The sequence below is a fragment of the Rhinatrema bivittatum genome, chromosome 14, assembly GCF_901001135.1.
Source record: "Rhinatrema bivittatum chromosome 14, aRhiBiv1.1, whole genome shotgun sequence".
NCBI lineage: Eukaryota > Metazoa > Chordata > Amphibia > Gymnophiona > Rhinatrematidae > Rhinatrema > Rhinatrema bivittatum.
In genome coordinates this window covers 4,092,494-4,115,612 of record NC_042628.1, presented here as the reverse complement: position 1 = coordinate 4,115,612, position 23,119 = coordinate 4,092,494, and the positions used below count along the sequence as shown (strand labels likewise).

Here is a 23,119-nt window from a genome sequence, read left to right as displayed (position 1 = left end):
ATGTTACTCAGTGGGGTAGTACCTAAGCCTGGTACCTGTGGGACAGGGGTTATGTTACTCAGTGGGGTAGTACTTAAGCCTGGCACCAGTGGGACAGGGGTACATTACTCAGTGGGGTAGTACCTAAGCCTGGCACCAGTGGGACGGGGGTTATGTTACTCAGTGGGGTAGTACCTAAGCCTGGCACCAGTGGGACGGGGGTTATGTTACTCAGTGGGGTAGTACCTAAGCCTGGCACCAGTGGGACGGGGGTTATGTTACTCAGTGGAGTAGTACCTAAGCCTGACATCAGTGGGACGGGGGTTATGTTACTCAGTGGGGTAGTACCTAAGCCTGGCATCAGTGGGACGGGGGTTATGTTACTCAGTGGGGTAGTACTTAAGCCTGGCGCCAGTGGGACAGGGGTTATGTTACTCAGTGGGGTAGTACTTAAGCCTGGCACCAGTGGGACGGGGGTTATGTTACTCAGTGGGGTTGTACCTAAGCCTGGCATCAGTGGGACGGGGGTTATGTTACTCAGTGGGGTAGTACCTAAGCCTGGCATCAGTGGGACGGGGGTTATGTTACTCAGTGGGGTAGTACTTAAGCCTGGCGCCAGTGGGACAGGGGTACATTACTCAGTGGGGTAGTACCTAAGCCTGGTGCCATTGCCTTAGAGAAATGTTCCTCGAGGGTGCAGACCCGAATCTCACATCTTCAGTGTCAGCAGTTTTAGGAAGGAGTCACTTTTGTCTTTTGAAGGAATACTTTAAAGATTTGCCCAGCTTCTCAGCTCCTAAGCGAATGTTACTGAGGCCTCTCTCTTCCTGTCACACAGGTTGTGAACTCATTGTTGCAATACTCTCAGTGTTATTGTTTAATAGATACCTCTTAATCCAAATACAATTTGACTTCTTGCAGCACGGACAGCGTGAAAGACAACTGCAAAGATTTTTTCACTCAAGCTTCTCAAGGAAATATAAATAATTTGGCTCAAAATCAAGTTCAGATAAACAAACTCCTAGCGAGATCATCCAGCTGCCTGGTAAGAAGTTTGCTTCCCATTGAAATAGGAACTGCACCCCTGTGCCTCCAGCAGGCAATAGTATTCACCAGCTTTTGTGGAAAAGTGACAGCCGCTACCCAGGAAGAATTGTGTAGTCAAGAGTCACAACCGTGAAGCAATTTATCCATAAGATGATGAGCATGGGAGCCATTTTCCAAGTATCCACTTGGCAGAAAGAGATCACGTATACGTTTTACCTGCAAGCTTCTGCCAATTTTCAAAGCAAAAGTAGGCATGTACTCTTCCTCCCTTCTCCTAAGCACTCCTGCCCCCCTCCCAGTAATGCCTGCTCTGAAAGGGGCCGATGCACTAAGCTGTGCTGAGCCTACCGCAGGTTTCTACTCACTGGCCCCCATGCACGGAGACAGCTCCTCCCCATGGCAGCCTGTGGAGAGAGGAGGAGCACCTGCAGGGATGAGGAGGAAGTGCTGCTGCGCACAGCCTCATCCCCTCCTCTCCACGCCTGCAGCAGGTGTGACCTTTGAATCACAAGTAGAATTGCAAATACCGGGAATCCAATGCAGTCTTTTTCAAAAGTGAATCTACCCTTAGTATTTTCCCTTCAGCAGGAACCTGCTTAGGAAGAGCCATCACTTTTACAGCACAAACTATTTCCCTACATATTCGGGATGGTTGATTAGTTTTGGAAGCTTCATTTGATTGGCACACGGAGGGGCTTGCCCTTTTATACACCTGAGCCCTTTGCAAACAAACAGAGATTATTCTCCCACTTCAGAGTGCAATCAGAACCGTTTCTGTTCAGTCCCTCCAGTCCCTGGGTGAATGCCCGGATTGTGGGCAGAGTTTGCAGCAGTAACTGTGTCATCAGGTGCAGCTCCATCTTATTCTTTGGCGTAAAAGAATCACATTGTGGTCCCTAAAGAGCCATATCTGGCCCCCAAAGGATCAGCATGAGCAGCCCATGTAGGGCAGACTCCAACATTCATGGCTGTGCCTCTTAAAATATGTTTAGCTTTTCACGTACGTGGGAGAGCACTAACCTCAGGACGTTCCCCTCCTCAGAGCGTAAGTGGCAATACCCTGAATGCAGACCAGCTGACGAGCCTGGGTGGCTTGGTGTGCTATATGGATCCATCTGTCATCAGCGCATCAGATCCTCAGGTTGTGGAAAACCTGAAGAAGTGCCCAAGCCTTTCGGACGCTCAGCAAGCGGCGCTGGTGACTGTGCTGAAGAGCGGCAAGACACAGTATGGGTAAGTCCTGCTGCCCGAGGTCAGATCATGATCCCCTCTCTCCTTCTCTTTGTCCTGCTGCTTTCCAGTAGAGGTGAAGAGTTGTCAAGAGATGGGGACAAATATCGGCAACATTAATATAATAACGGTGTTTTGGCCTCCATTCTGTCTCTTTGGGAACACATCTGGTCCTAAGACGAGAATTAAACCCTATGGCCTGCATTCTGAGAAATCCAGAGATGTGCAAAAAATTATGCACAAGACAACGACAAACATCCCCCAAGCCAGGCTGACTACTTTACTGCAAAATAAGAAAAGAGAAATGCTGTGGGGTCTGAATCTGTTTCCACAGCTCAGGGATTCTGCAGGAGTGAGCGTGAGATCAGCTGCTGGGAGCTGAGTGAGTGCTTTGCTCAGATCTTTTAACTGCGAATTGCTGTCCCTGTCCCAGGTCTTCCCCTCACTCCTCACTGCTGAAGAGCAGTCTGTGTGCTGTGCTCAGAAGCAATGAGAAATGTCTGAGAGACAAGCAGCCAGTGCGCTGGAGCAGGGAAGGGAGCAGCACTTTGGGAAATGTCAGCAGTTTGCATTTAAACAGGTTTCCTCGTAGAGACTGTGGTAACCTGAAGTAAAGATCTTTCCATGGCTTATGCACGAGTGAGTGATGCTGGTGCACGAGTGAGTGATGCTGGTGCACGAGTGAATGATGCTGGTGCACGAGTGAGTGATGCTGGTGCACGAGTGAATGATGCTGGTGCACGAGTGAATGATGCTGGTGCACAAGTGAGTGATGCTGATGCACGAGTGAATGATGCTGGTGCACGAGTGAATGATGCTGGTGCACGAGTGAGTGATGCTGATGCACGAGTGAATGATGCTGGTGCACGAGTGAATGATGCTGGTGCACGAGTGAGTGACTGACGCAGCAATGCAAAAAGTGTTGACTGGTTGAAAATTCAATGGGAAGCGTTTATTTAGAGAGAGCCCTTTCTCATAGGTCCTGTGACTACCTTTTGAGTGTCTTTCACCATTGAGGAGAAAAGGTACCTGGCCATTGTATTTCTCAACTTGTATCAGACTTTTGCTGTTTTGTCTGTAATTCTTGCCACATGCTGTGCCTGTTTAGCTTTTCAAGGTGCCTGGTTATTATGGCTGAGTTCAAGGCTCGCATAGCTTTCAGCAGGTTTTAGATTTTATTTCAATAAACAGTGTTATTAATCTATGCCACCTCTCACCACTATTTATTATTATTTTTAGGCTGTTTATCAAACATTGTGTGGGGTCATTTCTTCTTCTTTTTTGCATTACTATTACTTACTTATTTGCCTTACTATTACTTTGGTTGTTCCAGTATTACAGTAGCCAAGGGGTCAATATTCAGAAGATTTACCTAGCTAAAATTGGGTTTAGAACTACCCATGTAAAAATCTGACCCCCTCTAACCAGCTGCATCTTTTGGGACCCTAAATCCGATCAGGGAAAATTGCAAGCTGCAGAAAGTTAGGTAGGCATAAAAGGGACTAGATCAGAGCCATTTCTGGAATGGGTGTTTAGATTTAGCTGGTCACTGCAATATTCAGCACTAATGGCAACACATTCTGTGTGGGTAGATTTAGACAGATATTTAGCCGAAAATATAGAAAGTCTGTCTAGCCAGTAGCCACATCTCCTATTCAGCTTTACAATCTCTTCCTCTCTCTCAGAGACCCCCTGTGCATGTCCCAGGCTCTCCTGAATTCAGATCCTGTCCTCATCTCCACCACCTCCACTGGGAGTCTGTTCCATGCATCCACCACCCTCTCTGTAACATAGAAACATGAGAACAGACAAAGACCGTACAGCCATCCACACACCCCCTCCCTCAGAGACCCCCTGTGCATGTCCCAGGCTCTCCTGAATTCAGATCCTGTCATCTCCACCACCTCCACTGGGAGTCTGTTCCATGCATCCACCACCCTCTCTGTAACATAGAAACGTGAGAACAGACAAAGACCGTACAGCCATCCACACACCCCTCCCTCAGAGACCCCCTGTGCATGTCCCAGGCTCTCCTGAATTCAGATCCTGTCCTCATCTCCACCACCTCCACTGGGAGTCTGTTCCATGCATCCACCACCCTCTCTGTAACATAGAAACATGAGAACAGACAAAGACCATACAGCCATCCACACACCCCCTCCCTCAGAGACCCCCCTGTGCATGTCCCAGGCTCTCCTGAATTCAGATCCTGTCCTCATCTCCACCACCTCCACTGGGAGTCTGTTCCATGCATCCACCACCCTCTCTGTAACATAGAAACATGAGAACAGACAAAGACCGTACAGCCATCCACACACCCGTCCCTCAGAGACCCCCTGTGCCTGTCCCAGGCTCTCCTGAATTCAGATCCTGTCATCTCCACCACCTCCACTGGGAGTCTGTTCCATGCATCCACCACCCTCTCTGTAACATAGAAACATGAGAACAGACAAAGACCGTACAGCCATCCACACACCCCTCCCTCAGAGCCCCCCTGTGCCTGTCCCAGGCTCTCCTGAATTCAGATCCTGTCCTCCTCTCCACCACCTCCACTGGGAGTCTGTTCCATGCATCCACCACCCTCTCTGTAACATAGAAACGTGAGAACAGACAAAGACCGTACAGCCATCCACACACCCCCTCCCTCAGAGATTCCCTGTGCCTGTCCCAGGCTCTCCTGAATTCAGATCCTGTCCTCATCTCCACCACCTCCACTGGGAGTCTGTTCCATGCATCCACCACCCTCTCTGTAACATAGAAACATGAGAACAGACAAAGACCATACAGCCATCCACACACCCCCTCCCTCAGAGACCCCCTGTGCATGTCCCAGGCTCTCCTGAATTCAGATCCTGTCATCTCCACCACCTCCACTGGGAGTCTGTTCCATGCATCCACCACCCTCTCTGTAACATAGAAACATGAGAACAGACAAAGACCATACAGCCATCCACACACCCCTCCCTCAGAGACCCCCTGTGCCTGTCCCAGGCTCTCCTGAATTCAGATCCTGTCCTCATCTCCACCACCTCCACTGGGAGTCTGTTCCTTGCATTCACCACCCTCTCTGTAACATAGAAACATGAGAACAAAGACCGTACAGCCATTCACACACCCCTCCCTCAGAGACCCCCTGTGCCTGTCCCAGGCTCTCCTGAATTCAGATCCTGTCCTCATCTCCACCACCTCCACTGGGAGTCTGTTCCATGCATCCACCACCCTCTCTGTAACATAGAAACGTGAGAACAGACAAAGACCGTACAGCCATCCACACACCCCTCCCTCAGAGACCCCCTGTGCCTGTCCCAGGCTCTCCTGAATTCAGATCCTGTCCTCATCTCCACCACCTCCACTGGGAGTCTGTTCCATGCATCCACCACCCTCCCTGTAACATAGAAACATGGGAACAGACAAAGACCATACAGCCATCCACACACCCCCTCCCTCAGAGACCCCCTGTGCATGTCCCAGGCTCTCCTGAATTCAGATCCTGTCATCTCCACCACCTCCACTGGGAGTCTGTTCCATGCATCCACCACCCTCTCTGTAACATAGAAACATGAGAACAGACAAAGACCATACAGCCATCCACACACCCCTCCCTCAGAGACCCCCTGTGCCTGTCCCAGGCTCTCCTGAATTCAGATCCTGTCCTCATCTCCACCACCTCCACTGGGAGTCTGTTCCATGCATCCACCACCCTCTCTGTAAAGAAAGATTTTCTAAGATTACTCCTGAGTTTACCCCTCTTACCCTCAACTCATAAATCCTCGTTCAAGAGCCTCCTGTGTAAGGAAACCTTGGAGGTAATTCAATGTCGCTGTCATATCTCCTCTATCCCGTCTTTCTTCATGCTGCTTCTCTTCAATTGAAGTCCTTGTATCTTTATGTGCTCAGGGGGCTTTACATATCGACCCGCATCCCCAAAATAAATTTAAATTTAGCTTTCAAACCTAAACTTGTGGATTTTGTTGTGAAATCCCCTGAATGACCCTTGACCTTTCCATGCCTTGCACAGAGCCCCTTCAGGCTGGAACCTCGGCACAGTTGACAAGTTGGGTTCTCTCCTATTATTTATGGACAATGGCATTTCCAGCAACATCAACCCGGTAAGTTCCTTATCTGTGATGTGCGGGAGGGATCCCAGCAGCGAGTCTGCAGAGGGGCAATTCCTTTCCCAGGGCTTTGCTCAGAGCTGCAATCTGTCATTTATAGCATCACTTTCCACTCCTGCTTCCATCTCTGCACTGCCCAGAGCCGCCGCCATGCTAAGAACAGGCGAGACCTGGTCACAGCGCCCTTCAGTGTAATGGCTGGGCTTCAACATTGCCACATATCTCCCTGCAAGGGTCCTGCATGGTTCTGGATCACTCAGGAGGGAAAAGCAACTTCTCAGCTGTAGTGACAAGCAGGAACATCAAGTCCCTACCCAGCTGATCCCTTATCAAAGTCAATTAAAAGTACTAATTTTGTAACAACAAAATTCAGACATACTACAAATTGTCACCTATATAAAAAATTAAGTATGACTTAGATGGAAGAATTTTATAGTCATCGTGTAGGCAAGTAACAGAATTATGTCTTACTCACCGTAACTGCTCTTCATTTTCTCTGCCTACCTACGAACATGAGGAACTGTTCGTCTATTGAGGCTCCAAGAGTAGAACCAGGACTGTCTCTTGTCATCTGGAGCTGTCCTACCACCTTTTATTATTTAGTTACAAAGAAAAGACGAAAAACTATCATGCCAAACAATTAAATATCATCAGGAAAACTCTTTTATACAACCCTAAGAACAATGGACAGGAGGAAAGAGAGCAAGCCAAAGATTAGGTCAGAAACCGGATAGTGTGAAAGCAATATAGACATTTCTTCTCCTCGTAATTCTGAGCTTCCACGATCAACAGAAAAGACCCAAGTTGCTTTAATCATTTGTATCAAGGACGTTGCACTTATGAATGTACAACAAGCTACGATAACTGGGAGTTCATTGAATAGTTTTTCCCTTCTGCTTTTGTAGAACATTAAAAATGATTTCTTTACGAAATGTGTTGGAAAATTCAAAACGACAACTTCTCAAGGCAGGTTGCAGACATTCGCCAAGTCTTTTATATCGTCTACCGTGCCTCATCGAAGAAAACGGGGAGCAGGTAGGTGTTCATAATCAACATTTCATTGTGGATATTAAATACAGCTGTCAGGGTGTCGCTCTGGGAAAGGGGGGAGGGGCTCTCAGTACATCCCAACACTGTGATTGTGGGAAACTGGAAGGGTGTGATAGGGGATGGATCACCTGCCCTGTTCCTTGTCACTTCCTCTAAGCACCCACCACTTGGCACTGTCAGCCACAGGATGCCGGAAGGACTCTTCATCTGACCCCTGCTCTAGGGTTTAAGGGTTTTATTGTTACTATCTTCCCTGAAGCCCACTTTTCAGGCACTTATGCTGTACTCAAAATGTACATGTCATAGACACCTTAAAGAACCTCCAAAATGTATGATAAGTTGGGCCTGTCATGCCCACATGGAGATCTGATGTGGTTTGGCATTTTCCTATCTGCCGATATAAATTATTCTGTTTTGTGTTACTTAAACAGTGTTCCTTTATGCCATCATGTTGAACCATGAAATGTAAAAAACCTTATTCTCAACAGGATGCATCGCTGGAAATATAACAGCTGCCAGCATTAAAGATCCACTCTTCCTCTTAAATTATAATACTGCCCAGGACTTTAACAACTGCTTGGATGATGATGTCTTGGTGGCAAACCTGGCAGCCTTGGCAGAGCAACCTCTGCCAGATGAATATCTCCAAGTTATGAAGAGCAGGCTGGATAAGGTAATTATGACTGAGGTGTAATAGCTTTGCTGTGCAGCAGAGGAGGTCTTCAAGTTTGGTGTCCAGATGAAACCCAGGACAAAGATATAAGGGAAGGTAGTTGAGGGTGACCTGGGAGCCTTGCTCTCAAACTGTTGATGAGATTGTGATTTTCATGGCCTGATTGATCAGTGAGAGAGAAGCCTTACTGATAAGAGGCCCGTAGCATTAGAACACTGGGTGTGATATCACCGATGAGGAGGTGGCTGTTCACGCCTTAATAACAAATCATGCTTACAGAGCAATTGTACAGGCATGTATGATACTGGTTACGGCAGTCAGGAGTCCATCCACATATCTTCTTTGTACAGACAAATCTCTAGATTCCCCACAAAAGGTTGGATTCAGACCAAATATTCTGGTGAACACAGTGTAAGATTCGCTAGTCACATTCTAACCTTTGCTTTGATTTCAGATTTACCCACAAGGGTTACAAGACGACCAAATCAAGCTGCTGGGGGGTGCACTGTCCCGGTTATACACCGATGCTGATATCAGCAAGTGGAACATAACTTCCAGTGACACCCTTGCCATCCTGATGAATCCGAATGACCCCCTCTGGAATGATAGTCAGGTAGAATTCAGACCCTTCCCGGATGTAGCACATGGTGATGGCCTTCCTTGAACTGGAAGCCTCATAGAACATTGGTCATTGATAAAGGACAAAACCTATACTGTAGCCCATTTATCACGACTGGTGATGCAGTCGGAAGCTGTTGCTCTCAAGAGCTTCACCCCACACTTGCCAGCAAGCTCATTTTGAAATGTGGGGTGCCAGCTCAGGGATACAGTATGATAGCGGGGGGGGGGGGAGTACACCCAGATTACCCAGTGTTCCTTTCTCCAGAACCTCAGTTTCATTTCTGGCTTATCCCAATCCCACCCTCATAAGTCATGTCTTGTTGGGTCAAGACATCAGTGCATGGTTTGGAGCTAGTCTGCCAGTGAGAGGTAGAAGTGGAATAGCTAAACACAGTCATCAACACTTTAAAGAGTCTGCAAAATGTGAGAAATCAGGCATGTACAAGACTTCTGTTAATGTATGTGCACTGTATACTGCCTTGAAAAATAAATGAGACAGGTCAGGCCTGCCTAGAAGGGGTCTAGCACATACAGGACAGTTGACAAGTTGGCCTCCCATGGGCTGCTGCAGTTCATGGCTTGTCCAGGTGAGACCCTGTGAGAGCAGGAAGCCTGGCAAACAAACTGGCTAAAACTGGAGATCATGCATGGAAGCTCCCTGATGAGAGCTAGATGACAGTTTCCGGGGAGAAGGCTTGCAGGGAAAGCAGAAATCTGAAGAGGAGGGATCTGGCTGCAGGCCTCCGGTAGTTGTATTTTACTGGCTTTCAGCTGGCATCTGATTTCTTAGCTCCGTCTTTTCATACCACGGAGATAAATAGGGCATAAACAGGCCAACTCTGGTACGTAGAATGATGATGGCAGTGAAGTCCAGGGGTGTTTTCTTGTTTTTACCTAAAACTACTGATCTCTTGGAATGTTTATTTCCAGGCCAAACAAATTCTAACAAGGTATCAGCAGGCAGGCAACCCGCTGACAGGAGCCATCCTGAAAAACATGAATGGCCGCTACCTCTGCAGCCTGGACTCTGCCGTGATTGCTAATATCTCTTCAGATGCTTTGAAGTGAGTACTTAGAAAGCTGAGTGGTGAGGTTTTGGCCTTGTGTTTGTTTTCTGCACGTGGAAGGTCATGTAACACACACCCTGGTCTAGGGCACCGCAGCATTGCAAAGGAAACAGAAATCTTAACAGCACTGCAGACCACGGAGGTCACCATGGCAGAGGCTGTGGGTGCGATCGGCGAGTCTCAGTGTAAATGAAATCCACAACTGAGATGTGAGGATCCCAGGCTGTAATCTCTTGTAAGACAGTCAAAAATGTACTAATAACTTGTTACTACTTATCATTTCTATAATGCCACTGGACATCACAGAGCTGTAATGAGACAGCTCCTGCTCTGTGGAGCTTACAGTAAAAGCTAAAATCAACAAGCCTATGATTGGAAAAATTCAAGACTTAAAATGAAAAGCAATCTCAGAAAGGTCAGGCCCAGAACGAGTGAAGCTGAAGCCAGCCTCGGGTCCCTGTTAGTCAGGTTCCAGAAGGAGCCACCGGGTGTGGCCCCTGGCTGAGTATTGTCTCCACAAAAGCTGGGATAACTGACCCCTAGATTCGTCAAAACGTTTTAATAACACAGTGATAACAAAAAGGGGAACTGTGTGAGAGAGAGACTACAAGGCCCTCATAGTAGTGAAGTATCTAAATCTCTATAGGAGGGCCACCTAATAGGTGGAGGTGAGGTGTTAGTGGTGGATTTGGGTTTAGGGGCCAGTTTCGCATGTAGAGTGAGATGTACGAACAGCACAGTACACCTTGGTGAAGATTTGATGTCATTTGGAGTGAGGAAAGTCTAACAAAGATGAAATTTTGTACTATGTTCTCTCACCCTAGCTTGATGGACTCTACAACAGGGCACCATCAGAGACAGACAGTAAGATGCTAAGAGAAATTAGGGAAGCTAACCAAATTGGTAGTGCGGTAATAATGGGAGACTTCAATTACCCACACACTATCTCAACAGTTGTATTCAAGACACAACGAATACATATCTCACCAAAAAGACGTCATGCAATTATAATTCTTCTTAGTCACTGTGCTGTATCGTTATTTATAGGGCCATCATAACACCTATGGGCATACCAGCATTTTTTGCTTGAAGGTTTTGCCACTTCAGGTCATGTGTAATCATTGGCCCGAGTCCTTTATTATATCTTTTATATGCTTTTTTTGCTTTTTAATATTTTTTTATAAAAATGTATCGGGGTGATACCTTCCTTAGCGTGGCTCAGCTTACAAAAACCGTGGTTATTTACAGTCCAGTCCGACGCTCGTTTCGCATCGCTGCTTCAGGGACTGAAACGAAACACTTCACTTCTGTGTTTGGTCACTAACAGGTATATTTATCACTGCCCCGTTACTCATTTGCTTTATGAGTAACGGGGCCGGCGCCATTTTGTACAGCAAAACAATTCGAGTGCAGGAGGTCGTTCCCTGACCCCCGCTGGACTTTTGGAAAGTCTTGTGGGGGTCAGGAGGCCCCCCAAGCTGGTCAAAAGTCCCTGGGGGTCCAGCGGGGGTCCGGGAGCGATCTCCTACGCTCCTGACGTCGGGGGACAAAAAACAAAATGGCGCCGGCCATTTCTACAACGCACCGGAGGCCCGAGAGTAAAAGATCACACTGGGACACCCCCCCCCCCCCCCCCACTGGACCCCAGGTAATTTAAGGCATTTTGGGGGGGTTCGGGAGGGTGGGGGATTTATTTTAAAGGGTCGGGTGGGTTTTAGGGTTGTTTTAGTGTGCCGGTTTTCCCGCCCTCCCCCTTCCCCTCCCCCTTCCCCCGATTTACGATTTTTGACGATAAATCGGGGGAATTCCTATTAAATATCGCCTCTAACGATTTTTGACAATTTAAAATATATCGGACGATATTTTAAATCGTCAAAAAACGATTCACATCCCTAAGAATTATAATTGCATGACGTCTTTTTGGTGAGACTTCAATTACCCCAATAATGACTGGGTAAATGTATCATCGGGTCACACTAGAGAGATAACGTTCCTGGATGGAATAAATGATAGCTTTATGGAGCAATTGGTTCAGGAACCAACGAGAGAGGGAGTAATTTTAGATCTAATTCTCAGTGGAGCACAGGATTAGGTGAGAGAGGTAATAGTGGTGGGACCGCTTGGCAATAGTGAACATAATATGATCAAATTTGAATTAATGACTGGAAGGGGGACAGAAAGCAAATCCATGGCTCTCATGCTAAACTTTCAAAAGGGAAACTCTGATAAAATGAGAAAAATAGTTAGAAAAAAACTGAAAGGAGCAGCTACAAAGGCAAAAAATGTACAAGAGGCGTGGTCATTGTTAAAAAATACCATTCTAGAAGCACAGTCCAGATGTATTCCACACATTAAGAAAGGTGGAAAGAAGGCAAAACGATTACCGGCATGGTTAAAAGGGGAGGTGAAAGAGGCTATTTTAGCCAAAAGATCTTCATTCAAAAATTGGAAGAAGGATCCAACAGAAGAAAATAGGATAAAGCATAAACGTTGGCAAGTTAAATGTAAGACATTGATAAGACAGGCTAAGAGAGAATTTGAAAAGAAGTTGGCCAAAGAGGCAAAAACTCAAACTTTTTAAATATATCCAAAGCAGAAAGCCTGTGAGGGAATCAGTTGGATTGTTAGATGATCGAGGGGTCAAAAGAGCACTTAAAGAAGATAAGGCCATTGCGGAAAGATTAAATGATTTCTTTGCTTCAGTGTTTTCTGAAGAAGATATTGGGGAACTACCTGTTCCGGAGAATTTCATGGGTAATGATGCAGATAAACTGAACCAAATCACGGTGAACCTAGGAGATGTGGTAGGCCTGATTGATAAACTGAAGAGTAGCAAATCACCTAGACTGGATGGTATACACCTCAGGGTATGGAGAAGGTACAGAGAAGGGCAACCAAAATGATAAAGGGATGGAACAGCTCCCCTATGAGGAAAGGATAAGGAAGTTAGAGCTGTTCGTTTTGCAGAAGAGACGGTTGAGGGGGGATATGATAAAGGTCTACAAAATCATGAAAGAATTTGAACAAGTTAATGTAAATCAGTTATTTCCTCATTCAGATAATAGGAGGACTAGGGGGCACTCCATGAAGTTAGCAAGTAGCTCATTTAAAACAAACTGAAGAAAATTCTTTTTCACTCAGTGCATGGTTAAGCTCTGGAATTCATTGCCAGGGATGTGGTTACAGCAGTTAGTGTAACTGGGTTTAACAAAGGTTTGGATAAGTTCCTAGAAGATAAATCCACAAACTGCTATTATGGTAATTAATAAGCAATAGCAGCTTGTGATCTATCTAATGTTTGGGTACTTGCCAGGTTCTTATGGCCTGGATTGAGCACTGTTGGAAACAGGACGCTGGACTTGAAGGACCCTTGCTCTGACCCAGTATGGCATGTTCTTAAGTTCTTATGTTCTTGCCCATTCCTGACATCATCTCAGACACTGCAATGGTCTTTCCTTTGCTGATACAGAAATTATTCCTGTTTCAGCGTAAATCCCTCAAATTGTTTTTGGTGGCTGTAAGCCACTTCTTAATCTTGTGCCGTTTCTCTTCCTGTAGGGATGCTGGAAGCTTAGACATCTCCGCATGTTCCCAAGATAAAAAGAACATTCTGTATGCAAAAGCTAAGACTGCATTTGATGCCTCGAGAAGTACAAGTTCTTACTACCCTCTGGTAAAGTCGTACGTTGGTAGGTCTATGCCCTCTATTATTGCAGATATGTTTCTTACTGCCCTCTGATAAAGTCGTACGTTGGTAGGTCTATGACTTCTATTATTGCAGATATGTTTCTTACTACCCTCTGATGAAGTCGTACGTTGGTAGGTCTATGACTTCTATTATTGCAGATATGTTTGGACCCTGGCAGACAAGATTCTCTTCTTCTATAAGTTTTATTTCTTTTATTTAACTCCTTTGTATCCTGTCTGACAAACAGGGCTGCCAATTGTTAGTAAAAAAAAAAAAAGAGATGTCTGTAATCTCGGGCCAGTAAAACTGTCCGGAGCGACAGGGTCGGTGTCTCCAGCTGCGTGGGAGAGGGCTGCAGCACTCAGGAGTGAGGGCCAGATTTAAAAAAGCCGACGCAAATGGCCGCTGTGCCGGTAACCTCTGACCCCGCCCCCGCACCGCCCCTTTTTGCAAGCCCCGGGACTTAGATGCGTCTCGGGGCTTTATGCGCGTCGCCGGGCCTTTATAAAATAGGCCCGGCGCGCGAAAGGATGGAACTTCCCTACCCCCCCACCGCACCTCCCCCGCCCTTACCCCTCTACCTTTTTCTTCTTCTTTTTTTTGTTTTAAAACTTACTTCAGCCCTTTATAAAATAGGCCCGGCGCGCGTAAAGTGATTTATGCGAGTAGAGCTTTTAAAATCTGGCCCTAAATGTGTGTGCATTAAACGTGTGCATGTTAAACGTGTCTTTGGAAAATGCCTGTGTATTAAATATGTGTGCGTTAAATGTGCACATATTAAAGGTGTCTGCATGAAATTGTGCATGATAAATACGTCTGCATTAAATACATGTGTATTAAATACATGTGTATTAAATATGTGTGAGTTAAATGTGCACACATTAAAGGTGTCTGCATGAAATTGCGCATGATAAATACGTCTGCATTAAATGCATGTGTATTAAATATGTGTGCATATTAAATGTCTGCATTAAATGCATGTGTATTAAATATATGTGCATTAAATGTCTGCATTAAATACATGTGTATTAAATATGTGTGAGTTAAATGTGCACACATTAAATATGTCTGCATTAAATACATGTGTATTAAATATGTGTGCATATTAAATGTCTGCATTAAATGCATGTGTATTAAATATGTGTGCATATTAAATGTCTGCATTAAATACATGTGTATTAAATGTGTGTGCATATTAAATGTCTGCATTAAATGCATGTGTATTAAATATGTGTGCATATTAAATGTCTGCATTAAATGCATGTGCATACTTAATACTTGCTGTTGGTGCTGGCAGTGGGGCCACACATATCTGACAGTCACATGTATGCGCACTGTTTTACTTCCCCAACTTAAACCCACATTTGGAAATACCTATTTTCCCCGCAGCTAAAAGCACGCAGCTGTGGAAGTTGGCGTGTCATTTTAACTGGGCTCAGGAAGGCAACTTTTAATAAGGCTCTTTTACCCAAGTAAATGATTGTAAATTGCCCTCTCCAAGTCCAGCTATGCACAAATGTCAAAGGTCAAACTTATGTTGGTGAAAAAGTTTGGCAGTCAGCAAAAATCCGGTAGATTGTTAGTTAAATAAAATCATCTTCATAAATTGGCACCCCTGCTTGCAGAGTCTTCTCTCCTTACCCCTTCCCATCTGGTTCTCCTCAGGAAGTCATTGTGCCCTCTAGCATGCTGCCATGCATTAAGCCGAGTACTCTGGTGCCCTCTTGTGGCTGAGACAGCAGGGTGCAGCGCCCTGTGTTACGCGCAGCACTCAGCTGAGCGTCCTCTCAGATGCAGCTCCCACCCCTGAGAAAACTGAGCTGAGACCCACGTTTGATCAACAAGTCTCTCATTTATTGACCAAAGCCCTCTAGGTGCAGAGGCTGGGCCTGGAGGCTGTGAGGGCAGCAGAGTTTGGTTGCATTGGTCAGACTCAGCAACAAGGAAGGGAAATCTGTGCCAAGCTAAACCTTTTCCACAGTGCGCAGAGCTCAAAACATGTTCCTTCCATAATTGATACCAGAAAATGATGGCATCAGTTGCCAAAATAAAATGCCTGCCCTGGTGTTGTCTGCACGGTTATCCTGCCTGCCGCAGTGAGGAGGGCTGTAGGACACCCTCTGCCATCAATCATCTCATCAGTCCTTGCTACTGTTTGTTTCTTGAGGTGGGGCGACGGCTCCTGATCTGAAGAGCCTGGCTCAGTCCAACGTGAATATGGATATTCAGACGTTCCTCTCGCTGAACCCTAGTGAGGTCCAGGTATGTGCACGCTCTCATCTCCTCCTGCTTCTCACAGGCCTCCTGGCCAGCCATCTCTCTCCACTGCAATCTGCTTATCAGCATCCCAGACCATGTAAATCTGAATCCAATTCCTCTTTTCCCCCTGCCGTCTAAGCGGGGAGCAAGGTTGCAGTTGCATTAAAAGCATCAAAGCATATAAAAGGAATCACTTCACTCTAATCCTTAAAAATATCAGTTGTCATACCCAATATTTTATCACCACCTAAACTGCAAATATATAAGATAGTACAAATATTGCAGTAAATACTATAAAAAAAATACCTTAAAAATATAGAAAACATTGCCATCAACCATACTCTCAAGTTAACTTACCAACATATCTAAAGAAATGTAAAAAAAATTAAAAGAATCTTTATTTAATTATTTTTCCACGCTAATTCCTTAACCTCATAGGTTAAGGGGGCTTCCTATGATTACTGTGCACATTAAATAAAGGAATTAGCGTGGTAAAAATACATAAATAAAAATTATTTTTAATATTTTAAAATTTCATTAGATATGAAATACATTGGATTAAAACATATTTTTAAATGTATTACACTATTTTTTGCATATTAGGTATAGGTTCTTTTCTTTTCTGTGTAAGTGAAATTAGCCAGACCAACTGCTTTGAATATTGCCCTCAAAGTGCCCAACTTGAATGATTCAACAACAATTGTTGAGGCTGGAAACACAGGCAATCTCCCACTGATTCTGTCTGACAGATTGTAGCCTGATGATAGCATTAATTAGCAGCTGTGCATACCTGGCAAGCTGCAGCGGGATGATAGCATTAATTAGCAGCTGGGCGTGCCTGGCAGGCTGCAGCAGGATGATAGCATTAATTAGCAGCTGTGCATACCTGGCAAGCTGCAGCGGGATGATAGCATTAATTAGCAGCTGGGCGTGCCTGGCAGGCTGCAGCAGGATGATAGCATTAATTAGCAGCTGGGAGTGTCTGGAGGGCTGCAGCAAGATGATAGCAATAATTAGCAGCTGGGCGTGCCTGGCAGGCTGCAGCGGGATAGCATTAATTAGCAGCTGGGCGTGTCTGGCAGGCTGCAGCAGGATGATAGCATTAATTAGCAGCTGGGAGTGTCTGGAGGGCTGCAGCAAGATGATAGCAATAATTAGCAGCTGGGCGTGCCTGGCAGGCTGCAGCGGGATGATAGCATTAATTAGCAGCTGGGCGTGTCTGGCAGGCTGCAGCGGGATGATAGCATTAATTAGCAGCTGGGCATGCCTGGCAAGCTGCAGCGGGATGATAGCATTAATTAGCAGCTGGGCATGCCTGGCAAGCTGCAGCGGGATGATAGCATTAATTAGCTGCTGGGCATGCCTGGCAGGCTGCAGCAGGATGATAGCATTAATTAGCAGCTGGGCGTGCCTGGCAGGCTGCAGCAGGATGATAGCATTAATTAGCAGCTGGGCATGCCTGGCAAGCTGCAGCAGGATGATAGCATTAATTAGCAGCTGGGTATGCCTGGCAGCCTGCAGCAGGATGATAGCATTAATTAGCAGCTGGGTATGCCTGGCAAGCTGCAGCAGGATGATAGCATTAATTAGCAGCTGTGCGTAGCTGGCAGGCTGCAGCAGGATGATAGCATTAATTAGCAGCTGGGTGTGCCTGGCAGGCTGCAGCAGGATGATAGCATTAATTAGCAGCTGGGCGTGCCTGGCAGGCTGCAGCAGGATGATAGCATTAATTAGCAGCTGGGTGTGCCTGGCAGGCTGCAGCAGGATGATAGCATTAATTAGCTGCTGGGCGTGCCTGGCAGGCTGCAGCGGGATGATAGCATTAATTAGCAGCTGGGCGTGCCTGGCAGGCTGCAGCGGGATGATAGCATTAATTAGCAGCTGGGCGTGCCTGGCAGGCTGCAGCGGGATGATAGCATTAATTAGCAGCTGGGCATGCCTGGCAGGCTGCAGCGGGATGATAGCATTAATTATCTGCTGGGCGTGCCTGGCAGGCTGCAGCGGGATGATAGCATTAATTAGCAGCTGGGCGTGCCTGGCAGGCTGCAGCGGGATGATAGCATTAATTAGCTGCTGGGCGTGCCTGGCAGGCTGCAGCGGGATGATAGCATTAATTAGCAGCTGGGCGTGCCTGGCAGGCTGCAGCGGGATGATAGCATTAATTAGCAGCTGGGCGTGCCTGGCAGGCTGCAGCGGGATGATAGCATTAATTAGCAGCTGGGCGTGCCTGGCAGGCTGCAGCGGGATGATAGCATTAATTAGCAGCTGGGCGTGCCTGGCAGGCTGCAGCGGGATGATAGCATTAATTAGCAGCTGGGCGTGCCTGGCAGGCTGCAGCGGGATGATAGCATTAATTAGCAGCTGGGCGTGCCTGGCAGGCTGCAGCGGGATGATAGCATTAATTAGCAGCTGGGCGTGCCTGGCAGGCTGCAGCGGGATGATAGCATTAATTAGCAGCTGGGCGTGCCTGGCAGGCTGCAGCGGGATGATAGCATTAATTAGCAGCTGGGCGTGCCTGGCAGGCTGCAGCGGGATGATAGCATTAATTAGCAGCTGGGCGTGCCTGGCAGGCTGCAGCGGGATGATAGCATTAATTAGCAGCTGGGCGTGCCTGGCAGGCTGCAGCGGGATGATAGCATTAATTAGCAGCTGGGCGTGCCTGGCAGGCTGCAGCGGGATGATAGCATTAATTAGCAGCTGGGAGTGCCTGGCAGGCTGCAGCGGGATGATAGCATTAATTTGCAGCTGGGAGTGCCTGGCAGGCTGCAGCGGGATGATAGCATTAATTAGCAGCTGGGAGTGTCTGGCAGGCTGCAGCGGGATGATAGCATTAATTAGCAGCTGGGAGTGTCTGGCAGGCTAGCAGTACAGAAGGAAGTAGAAGTCCTAGTGGAAACAGGTACTCATATAGTTGGGTCCATCTGTGCAGGGGACCTAGGAGACCGGATGTTCAGGCAATAGCCCCACGAGTATTGTATTACAAAGTCTTGTGTTTAGATGGGTATGAATGGGGGTGGGGGTAAGCTCTTTTGCCCAGCATAGTGGAGTAGTAGACAGAAAGATGACAAAAATTGTCATGGATAAGAAGGGAGACCTTACGAGTGGTCCCGCTCTTTGGCTGGTAGCTGGGATTTCCTTGCAGGGTGGAGAGGTCGCTCTTTATCTGTTGTCTCCTGTTAGGTTCCTGTGTCCACTCCTTGTCAGAAGGCCCTTCGTACTGTTTTGGATGCTCTGTAGGAGATGATCAAGTCTGGGACTGCCATGTGTGTCCTTTGGCCACTCCTTGGTCACTCACTAAGTGTTTCTGAAGGGCAGCACACAATGTTCATTGTTCCCCCCTCTTGAGAACAGCAAGATGATGATCTATCGCACATTTTTTTTGCAGCAACTCAATACCACAGACGTAGCAGGTTTGCTTGGCACAAATATTGCTGATCTGAAAGCCCAGGAGGCAAATCCACTTGTGCAGAATTGGACCGCACTGCAGCTGCAGAGCGATCTGGACAAGCTCGGTATTGGACTTACAGGTGGAAGAGCTGCAACTCCAACAACCACAGCAGCGCCAGGAAACGCAACAGCTCCAACAAACGCAACAGCTCCAACAAACGCATCAGCGCCAGGAAACGCAGGAGCTCCAACCACCGCAGCCGCGCCAGGAAACGCAGGAGCTCCAGCGTCAGGAGTGACCCCTGTAGGGTACATTGTGATTTCAGTCATCTCTGGTACGTGGCTTTCAGATAAATGAAGACAGACTGAAGACATGGCCTGAATTATCCAAGGGATGGAGAGTCAGACGCTTGATCCCATGGGGCCAGGGGTGGGTGGGGAAGTGCGGGGTGCAGAGAATTTCCCCCTGTCAATTGCTAAATTTGTGGCCCCGGAGAAGGGTTAGGTTGCAGGAGGGATTTTAGGTGCCGAAGCCTATGCTCAGCGCTAGGCCCCTGACTCAGATGCCAAACCTCGGTGCTGCAGAAGAGCCTTGAATCTAGGTGACCTGATTTGGGTGAATTTTCAGGCAAAAACTTTGCCGCCTAGATTGAGGGTCAGCTGCACCCAAAAATGTTCACCGCAGTGATTGCTGTCAGCAATAAGTGAATGACACGAATTTAAAGGGCTCCTCCAGGGATCTTAACCACACGAAGGCATTTGGTTTGCATGGGAGCAGCTGCCACATGGCTTCTAGGTCATACTTACTGAGATTGGTGGTAGAAATCTTTTTTTTTTGTACAGAAAATATCTCAAGAAGCTTGGTTAGATTTTTTTCCTGAGCTGACGTCAGTAAATAATAGGTGGGTTATGATGTGGTGCCAGTTAATTCCCTGTAGATGTTCCCTGTCAGACGCTGGGAATGTAACAGCCCAGGGCTCAGGCATCATCTCCTACTCTACTTCTACTATTGCCATTAAGCACTACATTATAGCACTACAATGTGTACACAGCACTGTACCAGCACGTAGAAGAGACAGTTCCTGCTCCATGGAGCTTACAACCTAGTCAAGACACACAGATAAAACAGAAAAGAGGCTTTGGGCTAAAATCTATTTATTTATTTAAAATCTTTTATATATCGCCTATACCATATATGTAGGTCTAAGCAGTTTACAAAGACTGAAACATACATAATTAACATACATACATAATTAACATACATAATTAAAACATGAAATGAACGGTACAACTGGGAATAACCAAAGCAAGGGGCAATTCATTAAGGGAGTATTTTATTATTTTATCTTTATAAATCAGGTCTGTGCTTTCTGAAAGTCTACATGACTGGGGTGGAAGCTCTGTCCAGACCTGCACTCATCAGCAGTGCCAGGCAAGCGCTGTCAGAATCACACGGGCCTCAGTCAGACAAAGTCTATCCAGTACTACCTGGAGTCACCTCGGCCATTTGCATTGTAAAACCTTTACGGGTTCCTCCTGACTGTTTGCTTGGCCACACACTCACACACACACACACTCACATACACACAGAGACACACTCACACACTCACATACACACACACATACACACACACTCACACACAGAGAGAAACACTCACACACTCACACACACACACATAGAGAAACACAGAGTCACACACACAGAGAAACACACACACACTCACTCACACACACACACACACACACACACACACACACAGAGAAACACACACTCACACACTTATTTATATTTGAAGAGCATCCATCATAATAATACTTTCATGATATTTCTGCAGCTGGATCTATCATGAAGCGATCTAATCTGAAGTGACATCCTTCTTGTATTCTGTCAGGTGTTACCTCTAGTAAACGTTCTTTAAGGCGCATTGTAAAGTGATGCTGTTGTAATCTTCTCATGATGGTTTGTGATGTTCTCTAGCTGTCTGGAGAGAAACATGGCTAGAGGTGAGAGCATAGATTCAGGGACTATAAAAGGCACGGACGCTGTGGATAGACAGGGTTGGTTGAACTAATGACGTCTTCTGCTTTGCCTTTTCATACAGGATCAGGCCCTGCCCCCTCGGGCTATTCACTGCAAACATTGGTGATGGCACTTGGAATTTCGGTGTTCAGGAGGTTTCTGTGATACCAGCGTGATGCCAGCATGCATGCTCTGTCTTTCATATGCTAAATATTCATGTAGCTGCTATTAATAATCTACCCAGAATGGTCATACTCACAACTGAACTCTACGTAGTCTTCCGAGTCTTTGGGATGACAGACGGAAAGCGCCAAGTTTGATGAAGTCATGGTGCCCTCTTGGGAAGCCCCTGGAAGCTGAAATCTCTTTTGGTGATGAAATGGACCTATGGGCTGTGGACGACAGTGTGCTCGGAGAGTCCCAGCTCAGCCTTCCTGCGCATCTGATAAGAATCGCGTTCTCACGGAGCCGAGGGTGGTCACCTCCTTTATGGGTGCCGGCCGACTCCGTTATTTTAGCACAAGCTGATCCAGCCCTGACCTTTTGTAACTGAATCCATGCATGAGCCTGTAATTGTAATTTCCCTCTGGTAAGGCAGATAAAACCAGGGCTGGATGAGCCTGGTCGGAAACAAAAAATGGAGCCTTCTGGTGCCCCTGACCACTACAGTTTCCCCTGTTTCTGTTTCAGCTGCAGTAAAGTTTAAATTAAGAACATTATGGAGCCTTCTGGTCACTCATAATTATGCCTCTAGCCAAACTCTTAGATACAGACTCTGAAGTACATTTTCAAAGAGGTTTCATGCATAAAAACAGCATCTACGCACGTAAGTGGCACGCACACAATGATGCGCTATTTTATAAATGTCGAGAGTGTGCGTGTCTTTTCTATTTCACATTGGCGGAAAAAAGCAGCAGGCTAGGGGTATTGCAGGCTGGTGTTCAGAAGTTCCCATGAAAGAGCTGCACACGTATACATTACTTTATTCAGCACTTTTACACCTGCTCACTGACTCGTGCAAGTGAAATTGGATTTGCCTGTTGTCTGTAGTTTTTGGGCGAGCTGGTCAGGATGAAGTGCTAGAGTGAACTGGAGAAGGACTGGGTGAACTGGAAGAGGTATCAGCGAACTGGTGATATCAAATATGCGCATGCATTCTCTCTATAATCCCTGCCTCTTTATGTAAATCAAGAGCATGTGCTCTTGCTAGTTTTTTACACACCTAGAATATACATGACTATGTTTATAAAATCGGGTGAAAAGTATGTGTTCTCTTTCAGAGCAGAAGTGCACAGTATTTTATAAATTGTGCAATGCCACACAGTTTGTAAAATCCCAAGATAAATCTCTGTGCGTCTCCATGTAAATGCTGCACCATGAATAGGTCTGAAAGTTAGACTCCTAGTGTTAAGTAGCAAATTCCTTCATCTTGTTACACTCAGGCCCGTCATCACCCAAATGAGAACTGGTCAAGTCCAATTGAAACTGAATTTACTTTTATTTTTTTAAAATTAAAAAAAGCAACACTGCACCGAGCTTGGCGGATTCCTTGCATTTGATTTAGGATGCTAGTGTTGCTGTTATCCTCAGGCTACAGACGTAAGTGAATGCGCAGGTCTCGTTTGGGGCTGAGAAATGAGAGACTAACTCAAGCTTCGCGGTGTCCGTCTGCGCTGTCATCTCTGGCAGTTAGGGGAGAAAAGAAATTAGCCGGCAGTCTCCCTCCTAATCTACTCACACGCGCTTACATCTGCTAAAATGGGTGCAGATATTCTCCATGGAAATTTGCATAAATGCTTTGTAAAATCGTAAAGTATGCGGCCAGCGCAAATCTCTCGCTCGCATGTATGAGTTTACAGAAGCCTTCAGTGCCTGTGCAGTGCAGAGAGGGAGGACTTCAGATCTGGAACAGGGACATAAAATGTATCTGCCAGTTTTAGGATGTTTACTACTGGATGCACCTGCAGAAGCCTTTAGTGCAGA

The 23,119-nt window shown here is 46.4% G+C and overlaps 1 protein-coding gene across 4 annotated transcripts in view; it reads left to right on the top strand.

The window, feature by feature from the left end:
* LOC115076060 overlaps positions 1-22,672 on the top strand; it is a 98,847-nt gene extending 76,175 nt beyond the window's left edge. For all 4 annotated transcript variants that reach the window (XM_029577170.1, XM_029577168.1, XM_029577169.1 and 1 more), the window contains 11 exons: positions 901-1,024; positions 2,069-2,259; positions 6,275-6,365; positions 7,277-7,406; positions 7,910-8,094; positions 8,549-8,707; positions 9,646-9,779; positions 13,341-13,471; positions 15,638-15,732; positions 19,115-19,451; positions 21,219-22,672. In XM_029577170.1, the coding sequence (XP_029433030.1) occupies positions 901-1,024; positions 2,069-2,259; positions 6,275-6,365; positions 7,277-7,406; positions 7,910-8,094; positions 8,549-8,707; positions 9,646-9,779; positions 13,341-13,471; positions 15,638-15,732; positions 19,115-19,451; positions 21,219-21,301 (1,660 nt within the window). In that variant the 3' untranslated portion in view covers positions 21,302-22,672. The remainder of the gene's footprint in view (positions 1-900; positions 1,025-2,068; positions 2,260-6,274; positions 6,366-7,276; positions 7,407-7,909; positions 8,095-8,548; positions 8,708-9,645; positions 9,780-13,340; positions 13,472-15,637; positions 15,733-19,114; positions 19,452-21,218) is intronic.
* The last annotated feature ends 447 nt before the right edge of the window (positions 22,673-23,119 follow it).